A 10,762-nucleotide genomic window follows, 5' to 3' on the forward strand; every position below is an offset into this window, starting at 1 on the left:
ATACTCGTTATATTACGTCGAAATAGTTTACTTTCGATCGTTGCGCGTTGTTCCGCTCCTTCACGATTATGAAGGGTCTGGAAGGCGAACAGATTTTCTTCTTATCCGATGACGCACTCTTTTTATCACCTATGCAGACTCGCGGCTTGCGTTCTTTCGCGGGTAAATTAACTGGCGATGCGGACGCTCCGCATGTCGATTTCTTGCATATTCGGGCCTTGAGTTTTTTGCACACTTTTCTGTCGCACACTTTCTTAACCAGGTAAACCGGCGACCTGGGCGGTTCTAATGCCGGTGAAAACAACAGGTCTCCAACCTGCAGGAGAACGTTATCGATACCAAAAATCGGTTGGTCAATTCATTGCAAAAAATTATCAGAATACAGGAGGATTCATGTTTTTTACAGTAGCCATAGTTTCCGAAAATATATAATACGTGCCTTTCGCTGAAGAAGCTGATCCGCGTTAGTGACGTCGGGACACGGCCGTTTTTTCTGTTGAGATAAAAAAAAAATGACAATTAGATTGTAACAAAATCGGCGCAAGACCCGAAAAATCTTGATTGCATCGATCAAAAAGAAGAGAGAAAAAGCCAACTCACAGGCAACTGCTTTTTGGGCCGAACTTTTTTAGAAATTTTTATGTTTCCAGTTCTCCTTCTGGAAACAGCTAACTTCCGTTTCTTCTGTAGAAGAACAGGGGGTTACTTTCCAGATATTTATAATACTATGTTCGGCATAAAATCGAGTCTGAATCTGTTTTCCTCACCCGTAACGACTTGGATTTCAAGTCGCCGAGGTCCTTGCTGGTCCTGAGAGCGTCAGAGTAAGAACGCCAGTCTTCAACCTCTTCGCCCTCTGCCGATTGCTTAACTTCAACGTAATGCGAGATATCGCTGTGATATGAGCTGAGATCCTTCGCCGAACCCCGATCACTTGTCAAACTGTCCTCGTCCTGTTCCCAGTAAATTCCCGCCCCCTCACCGTCGTCCGACATCCTGGGAAAAATCAACATCATTGCAAACTTTCATAAATTTCTGACAGCTTCTCGGATTTTCTGAAAAATCAGTGTCAAATTTCAATGATTTCTAGTCAAATTTTTGTTGTGATATCCCAATTTCTATGCAGGGAATGCATTTTGACAAATTCCAATCTCTCTCAACGAAATCTATCCGAGTATTTTATAACCCGCAGTACCATCAGAAAGAAAATATTACGCATAAATGCCAGAAATCTTTAGATTTGCGATGCAAAGTGAAATTCTGAGAAAAAATATGAATCTTCTCTTGAAATTCGTCCAAATGCCATCTATCACTCGGCTTGATGAGGATAAGCCTGAAAAATTAAAGCTCAGAATTTTTCAGGTTTTCAGCACAAAGTAAAAAAGTAACGAAGGAACGTGAGACTCTGTAGAATTTTTTAAAATTCGTATCACACTGTCAAAATAAGTCAAACTTTTTCAAAAGTGATGCAGAATTTTTCTTAAAACTGGCTGAAGCATGGTATACTTCTGAGCAATTAAAAAAAATCATTCTTTTCACCAGTCTGATGATCGTGATACCAAGCTCTCCAGAGTGCTTGCCGATCGTATCCTCCGCGTAATCGTGTAGGTTCCTTTCGGCGGAACGCAGACCGTCATCATCAGGTTGTCGGGATCCTCATCTTCGTATTCGCCCGACGACATTGGTTCACAGACGACTTCTCGACTTGAATAAAGAGCGAAAAATTATTCGGGTCTGAAGTTTGACAATATGGCGTCGACCCGAGTGAACAGCTGATCATTCTGGACGAAGCAAAGGCAAATTACAAGTATCTCAAACTATGGAGAACTTCATGCAAGCCGTTAAACTTCTGCTTTATCACATTCGTTGCAAATTGTAGCAAAAAAGTGGTTCAAACTAGTTTTATAATTAAATATGAGCTGCTTGATGCATGATCGTAGTTTCTGAAATCCGACGGCACCTTCGGAAACGTCGAATATCGATAGAAAATGGCGGCTCAATATCGTTAATTCGTCACGTAGACTTGAATTTAACTTTTAAACTTCACTGAATCTTACAAGACTGCCATCTCCGAGTCGCGGTCCCCTCCGCAGACGTCTAGGACACCACACACGGGTATCAGATTTTCTGCATCCGACTCTGCTTGAGGTCCGTATTCGCCTTGAGATTTGGAAACGCATATAGAGTATTCCGCCGGATCAGAACTGTGGGATAAAATGTTTTTAGGCTGGAAACCTGATTTTGAATATTAATGAGAATTTTTTTAGGTACGAACAAAATGAAATTTTTGCTTTCAAAAGAAGCATCCTGATATATATATATATACACTCATGAAAAAATAAACGCAAGTGTGACAAAGAAATTTCTGGCGCGTGATTTAAAAAAAATGATTGAAAAAGAGTCAAGTTGGTGTAGCTTCAAGAGTGAACCAACGAATTCGCCGATTATCGACGAAGTCTATAATGTTCACGATAGCTGCAGGTTACTCTTTTATTACATAGAATTAATTCGATCGTTGTATCCTTTGCCAGAGTTATTGAAAAATAGATGAAAATTTAGTTTATTTTTCACTGTCATCTAACAATCGACTTCCTTCTCCCTCAATCCTACGGCTACAAAGGCCCGTTGCAGCCCTGCAGCGTCCTATACGTATCGGTTATAATACCTTTACATAATTTTCCACTTAGTAATACTTTCTCGCAGTCGTAATAAAATTGTTTAGATTAAATTATCGACTGGTATAGAGGTATCTCGTAACATAGCCAGGTATACGAAGATTTTGGTTGTCGCTTCTCGATAATAATTACTATGCGTGCATGTATATAATGTGGGACCCACCTTCCTCCCAATTCCGTCTTGGCGTCTTCACTTTCCTTCGAAGATCGTCGCCTCGTGTCAAGGACGACGCTCGTATCTCTTTCGAAAGTGAAAATTCTGTGGGGGAAGCGAATGCGGGGTGGGAGGGAGAAAAGAAATAAATTAATGCAGGAATAAATAAATAGAAATAAAATCGAATAGAAAGTTCTTCTTCTTCCGTACGGCTGTTTAGCCGAGGAGAAAAGTCGTTTCTGGTACTTGGTCGAATTCCGTGAAAATTTGCGTTTTTTACTGGTAAACAAACCGACGGCCTCACCTTTTCCACCAACTCTCCGGCGAATCCGTCGACATTGGCAACCTGTACGGCAGCTCGGGAGGCTGCGACGACCAATTTTCATTGAGCCAAGGCTGGTATCCTGTCGGCTCCAATTCCCCCCTTCGACAGTATTTCATTATCCATTTGATCTCGTCTGCCGTTGGGATTCTGATTGTCTATATTAATTTTTGTGTTTCTTTATGCATTTATTTCGTACGTTTATGAATTTTCTTGTTCATTAGAACTCGGTATTGTTGAGATTTTTTTTCGAAAACTTATACATGTTTGCAAAAATATTTAAAATTAATCAGACGAATTTTTTGGATCTACTTCTGATAGCTTTTTTTCTTGTGATAATCTCTAATAAAGCGACAAGATCGAGGGACTTTTCCCTTCGAAATCGAATTGGTGATTCCAATTCACAAACATTCATCCCGATCAGTGATTTCTATCTTACTATGTGATTTTTATTAATTTCAAGTGTACCGAGTGATCATCGATGATATCCGAGCGTTCTAAGCGATTTTCAGCAATCAGCAAACTAGTTAGAATCACAAGTAGTTATAATGAATCACCATGAGTATCTTAGAATTGGTGAACTGGATCATCAATGAAAACGCGTAGTAAGATGGCAATCAATAGAATCTTAACGAATTGAAACCATTTGTCGTTTACCGCAAAACATCCAACGAATTTCATGATTTCCAACCCTATCATGAGATATTAAGTAATCCGCGATGATTTAGAATAGTTTCAGCTATCTCGATTGATCCCTAAGCATTTCAAAGATAAAGATAATTTTTTTTTAATTTACGATTTGATTTTAAAGTATTCAATTTATGACTTCCTTGACTGAATATTTCTCACCTTGGAGAAGATTTTTCGAAAAAAATATCATATAACGCTTATCGCGAATAGAAAGTAAGAAATTTATAAAGAACTTTTTAAAATAGTCTGCATCCGAGTAATACAGACAGCTTTGCCACGAAAAATATCACCTTTGAAGGCCTATCGAAATTCGTTACGCAGAGGGTCGAGGGATCGAAAATTCCATCGCCCGTGTCGTAACAGCCCGCAGGAATCACTTTGGTCGGTTGATGCTGCGTTTTTAGGGACCTTCCAGCCGGATTAAGGCCGTTCAATTTCGACTGATTGAATCTGTGAAAAATTTTTACCCGTCGTCAAATGTATCTGAATATGGTAACATGATTTTGTAAATTGGTACAAAAGACTTTTCGGATAGAAAAAAAAACTCTTTGAAGTTCGTAATTTCCTTCTTAATATTGAATCTACGTGACTACAAACTTTCTAAACATAAACGGAGAGTATAAATAAATGTTCACTTTATTTATAACTATCAAATTCCAAATTCGATTTAGCCGAGACGAAGTTTCTGGAATTTCATGGATATTAATCGTAAGCGTAATTTCTCAGGCTTGTTGAGAATTTAGTGAAAAAAGTAGCAGACGGAAAGGTGCGATTCTAAAAATTTCACAGAATCAAGAAAGGTTTTAACAGCGAGCATAATTTAAAATTCAGAACTCCACGGATATTATTCGTACAAGTTGCAGACATTTTTTTACCGACAATTAAAAAGTACATTGTGAAATGCAGCATGTGAGCATTTCGATTTAAACAATCACGAGCGATTTAAATACGCCAGCGATAAAATATGGCTCGCCTGAGAAATTGATCATCTTGAAATACATCGTAGAATAATTATCGGTAAATCATATTCAATGCGAAAGTAGTAGTGCTTTCGCCTGGACCGAGGAGCGCCGACCCTGAGGTCTCTTAGGGCAAAAATCAGGGGAATTTCTCTGCACGGAACGTGAAAGTCTCGTAATTCAACTTCCTCCTCCCCCCCCCCCCCCCCCCCTGGCCGCATAATTAATCTGTCAGTAGCGACGCGTTGATTAAACCAAACGACGATGAAGAACGAATTTTTGCGATGCAGTCGCGGGGCAATTTTGCAGACCCTTCGAAAGGTTCGCGATTGCTCAAATGCTGCGAAGAACGAAATAAAACAAGAAATTATGCCTCGCGATATTTCGATTTCTTTGAAGGTATTAGTCCGAAGAATTTGGTGCTCCATTTTTGTGCTAATTTTGAGTAGCGGCTATTCATACAAAGGTTTCTTAATAATCAACGATTATACGTTTGAACCATCCTGGTTTAATCTTGATTTTGAACTTAAAAATTCGAAACATGATCTGTTATTGTTAAACTCTGTATCTGCTTATTTTCCTCGAAACGTCGTTTTTCCAAACGTTTATTTTTATCTGATACTTAGTATTGAAATAAGATAAAATTACGAGAATCGTGGTGAAATAGTACATTATGTAACAAGGGAATAAAGTCGGAGATTATTCCCGCGGGTGAATTGCGCTCGGGCAGTAATCACCCAAGGGAATAGGGAAGAAAAAAAATAATATAAAAAATATAATAATATAAAAAAATAATAATAAAAAAAAAAGAAAATAATTTAAGGGAAGTAGACTTTTATTCCTGTGTTACGTATAGGACTTTATTTCCGACTCAACTCTGGCTGGAATATTTATTTGAAAATTTGGATTTTTAAATTGGGGCAATTGTCTGCTCCCGCTTCTTCTGGATTTGAATTCGCGAGAAATATGATCTCATATTTAGGAAAAAATATTCCACTTTCGTACCGCTTTTAAGGTCAAAAAATTTAACATTATGGTTGCGTCGAGAATAAAAGGAAATTATCACTTCTCTTAATCAATTGGTTAGAAGGAAAACAAATTTCAATTCGCGAAATATCGGCGTTCTAACGGCTCACCGACGATCCGGAAATTTGCAGTAGGCCCAGTTCTCCGCCTCGTATATCAAACCGTCGCTGAAAGTGTATCTCCACTTCTGAAGCTGACCACGACTCCAAACTCCGTCTATCTTCTGCTTTCCCGGATACTCGAGCCTCCCCTGACCATGCTGCATGCCATCCCACATTTCACCCTCGTACAGAACGTCTTGAGGGATTAAAATGCGGTTGAAAACTAGTCAAAATCAAGAATTTTTTCACGCGACAAACAAAATTGAAAGCATTTTTAAAATGAAGTTTGAGAAACATTTTCACTTGATTTTCACTGACGATTTTAATGATAAATTGCGGAGCCTGGTCTTGCAAGCGAAAGTGGAAGTAATTTTTATATTTTTATAGTTTTTTTTTTTATAGATTTTTATTTATTGAAACCGAGAAAAATATTTTAAAAAATTCCATCACTTAAGGTTTTTTCTTCAACTCGTGTTTGTAGTTTCATTCAGAGTGAAACTCCCGTTTAAATCGAAATGTGATATCCTATTCTTGATTCTAAAAATTCTATGCAAAAGTGATTACTTATTTTCATTTAATATGTATTAGAGTGAGACTCGAGAATATATAGAAACAGGGAAACAGAAGTGTTCGGAGAAGTATCAAAGAGAAGAAGAAAAGGTTTCACAGGCAAAAAGGATGAACACTGAATGTTGAATACATTTCAGGAAGAAATTATTTGTTTAATTTTATAAGAAATATTCTTTATTTCATTGTAATTTAATGGTGGTTTTTTTCACTATTGTTATCCTTTTTTTATGCAAACACCTTGTACTCCGCAAAAATACTGTACGTGATGGAGGGAAATGGAAGTCATAATATTTACCAAAAACATCCCATAAAGCTGAAGTAAAATATTTTTTGTGCAGACTTGCGTAATGAAACCAACTTGTGACACAGATTTACAGTAATAATGTTTTCAGAAGTAAATATACAGTCTTTTACATGTTAAATGAATTTTTGGTAGATCAAACGAAACGAATAGCCAAATTTTCTCCCTCGTTAAAACCTCTGATATCATTTCTATTTATATACCTTTGAATAAAAATGTTGCAAACCGATAAAAGATCGATAATTATCTCGAGCGAAAGAACAAAGTTCTCTAAATCCTATTGCATCGTTTCATCTCTATAATTCAATCATGCGATTCGATCCGTGAATACAGTCAGTCGCACAAAATTTATTTTGCAAGGTTCGAAAAAGTTAAAGTAAAGCAAACAACGATAGAATTCCCGCCGCCGATCCTTAATCCAGGATCAGCGATTAATAATGTTTCGAGTGAGACTTTTCTTGTCATTTCTTCATGATTTGAACAGGTAGCAGCGTAAGATGAATTGTAGCGAACGTTTTGTTGAATAATTATAGAGATCAAATTTATTTTTATCTCCTCAAACAAAACATGTTGTGATTGTAATTAGTAAATAGTTGATAAACTGAATATCTGATCTGGCTGTAAATAAAAATTGTGTAAGAAAAACAGTCTCAGTGACCAAGGTAAGCTGTATAGTTTATTATCACACGTGAAAATGATTTTATGAAAGAGTTTTTCAACAAATTTTAATCAACAAAGTTTCACCTATTATAACTTCTAACATTGCAATTGGGTTTGAATTATGTATTAATAATTTATTATACCCTCACGTTTAGTGATTCGATGATTGATGGTATTTGATTTTTTTTTTTTTTATTTCACATTGAATCCTGACAGAATTTTTTATTTGCCATATTGTTGAAATCAAGTGAAATATTTTTTCCAGCGGAATTTAACAACATATAAATTCACGCTGAGCGTATTTTTTAAAAAGTTTTATTCGCTTAACCGTTAACTGTTACAGTCAAGTATTTTGAATTTCTTAATTCGTCGATCATAAATTAAGGCGATTTCCTGTATCAGTGGCACGTTTAGACAATATAACCGTTATTTGCAAACATACCATAAAACTAATTCGTTTAACAAAATATGTATCCGCAACGTATGAGTTTATCCGAATTAATTAACATCTCGTATTGATATATGCGTAAGGATATGTTTCATAAGCGCTGCGGTTTTGACATGGGTATAAATTCTTTTCGGCTCTAAAGTAGAAGGAAGAAATTAATTACAGAATTAAAAACCGTACGTGAACGTGACTGCGCGGCTTAACTCGCGAAGCATGAAGTTTGTACAAAAAACTTATCAACTCTCCGGCGTGGAAATTAGAACAGCTCGCTATCCGATTTAAAAAAAAGACAACAAATTTGCAATATTCAGACGTTAGCGAAAACTTTTGCACAAAAAAACTAGAAGAGCCAGCACTTTCGGGTTTGCCCGCGTCCAAACGATCGCGATGACATAATTTTTATTTATCTTACACAATTAATCAACCTTGACGGCGGGTTCAACTTTCTTACCGTGCGGCATTCGGTATCTTCCGACTCCTGCCATGCCCAGAGCATCCCAAGTTCCCTTGTATCGAGATCCATCGACAAAAATCGCCTCGCCTTTTACCTCCCTCAAATCACCGACGAACTTGCGACTAGTCTCAATCGGTTCCCAGTTATAGTTGGAACTCTTTTGAAAACAAGGATTCAAAATTGAAAACTCGTATTTACCCTTGGGAATTTTTGTAAAAAAAAATAATGTACCTCCTGATAATTCAAATGATTATGATTCGTGTCCACAGATTGGAATTTTTTTTTAACGTCACTATTGCCGATTATTTGTAAAAACTCTGCAGAGAATTCTGCAAACAATTTTGCTATAATTTATAAATTTATATCGTTTATGATGTATGTATGAAATTCTTAGTTATCGTTAACTCTTCTATGATATTCTGTTAACATTGTTCCATCAATTCTCCGAATTCTTCGAAGCTTCTTTTTCATGCGATAGCTTATTTCTGAAATAAGTACACTGAGAGAAAGTTTTAGTTCCGGTTACCGCTCGGTCCTTAACTATTTTCATTTTTTACCACAATCGAAAAATATAGTTCTATGTACAAAATGAAAATTAGTTTTGTAAATGTTACCAGAAAGTCTAGTATCCGTTACTATTCTTTCTCATTACCATCACTGTTACTATATTTTCATGTAACTGTTGCGAAAATTTAATGCTTGCTCAACAATAAATTGACGTTAAAGCCTTGTTTAACTAAAAAAGTAGAGTAAACCGAACAAACTGATTTTGCGTTGCAATTACCAAAAAGAATCGACAATAGCGCAAAATGGTTACGCGTACCTCGTTTTTCGCAATTCCAACAATATTCAAACAGTTTTTTCAACGATACCTGTTTTACTGAATTTTTTTAGTCACTGTAATAAACGAAATTTTTCTCATTGTATCAATGTTTGTGAATTTTCGCAGGGAAATCATGCGCGATTCGCCGTCAAACTTTCAGTCCTGGGTAATTTTTGAGAATCCCTGAACTGCTGTTCCTTCCTTTTCAAAATTGAAACTCATATAATTTCGCAGAATCATAGAATAAAAAAAGTCCTAATTGCGTTAACGAAGCTGCAACGAAACCACAAAACCTTTTGCAAAAATTTTCCCTTACGGAGACTTTAGTGGATATTTGTATATGAATAGTATAAATGATCTTAAAGATCGAATAACTCAAGACAACCATCTCAATTTTTTTTCTTACTCGGTCCGACGAGTTCCTCTGCGAATTCTCCTCATACTCGAATCCATCCGAAATTCGTAAGTCATAACTCAATTCCCCGTTTGGCTCACGACTCGATTCCCAACTCGTGTTCGAATTTTGGCCTGGTTTCATTTTCTCCGGCTTTTCGAAGCGAAAATCGCGGTCCTCTACATCTGTAACTGTAAAATCTGAAGATAATTCACTCGACTCGTGGTAAAATATTTCGAGTATTGACCTCTGCTGGGAAGAAAAATTCCCCGATAAGTTTTAGCGAATTATTTCGCCCAGATTTTCTCATCGTAAAATAAATGTAGGTGGGGCAAATCGTATCGACAAAAATAACGCAATCATTGATTTCATTTTAAATTCAACTACATGTCAACAGAGCGTTAAAAAATTTTGAATGTCGTTTTAGTCGTCGAAAATTAATTTTAAAGAGAAAATCGATATTCCGATAACACGAACATTTTTGGCTAAAAAGTTGGGTTTCACGAAAATCTTTGAAACGGTAAAAAACTTGAAGTGCTTACTCGAAGCAGTATCTTCAATGGCATACAAGTTGAAAATTCTTTAGAAAGAATCAAAAGTCAAAACGGTATTATTTTTCACTGAGAATTTCGGATAATGAATATTTTATAATTTTTTGTGCATAATTTCCAGTAGCTACGACACAGCTTTTTTACCGACGAGTGAATTCAATTCCAATGAATCCAAAATACCGTAGCGTACCGACTAAAAATTATTCAACAAACGATAAGACAATCGTTTTTTCGAATTCTAAGAGAAAAGTAATGAGGTTTTGTAAAACACATTACTCTGTAAAAAATTTATAACTTCCAAATCATTTAAAACGCCTTGTTGAGTAAGTGCTTGAAATTTTTGACGTTCGTTAACAGATTTTTAGGGAAGACATTTAAGAAATTAAAGATGTCCAAATTGTCGAAACATCGATTTTTCTCTTTCAAAGTAATTTTGGTTACAGAAAACGTGATTCACAAATACCGTTTTCTTGATACCGAACCGTTGGATTCGGAACAAATCCAATGTTCACGTTATTTGTATTCATGTAACTTTCCAAGATATCGTCGATTGAAATTCTTGGATTGCACGAATTACCAAATCTTTCATACTAAGAATTCCAAAACGGGAATCCGAAAAATTTTGAAAAAATCA

At 36.2% G+C, this 10,762-nt stretch overlaps 1 protein-coding gene across 1 annotated transcript; it reads right to left on the reverse strand.

Moving 5' to 3' along the window:
• Positions 1–7: 7 nt before the first annotated feature.
• LOC124299609 (uncharacterized) lies at positions 8–9,721 on the reverse strand. The gene is made up of 12 exons (XM_046752875.1): positions 9,590–9,721; positions 8,358–8,517; positions 5,937–6,123; positions 4,132–4,291; positions 3,134–3,309; positions 2,839–2,934; positions 2,058–2,204; positions 1,540–1,704; positions 768–996; positions 601–684; positions 440–493; positions 8–316 (listed from the first exon to the last, which is right to left on the reverse strand). The coding sequence occupies exons 1-12, from the start codon at positions 9,719–9,721 to the stop codon at positions 8–10; spliced, it is 1,899 nt and encodes a 632-aa protein (XP_046608831.1).
• Between the last annotated feature and the right edge of the window lie 1,041 nt (positions 9,722–10,762).

Source organism: Neodiprion virginianus, chromosome 3, assembly GCF_021901495.1.
Source record: "Neodiprion virginianus isolate iyNeoVirg1 chromosome 3, iyNeoVirg1.1, whole genome shotgun sequence".
In the NCBI taxonomy this organism is placed as follows: Eukaryota; Metazoa; Arthropoda; class Insecta; order Hymenoptera; family Diprionidae; genus Neodiprion; species Neodiprion virginianus.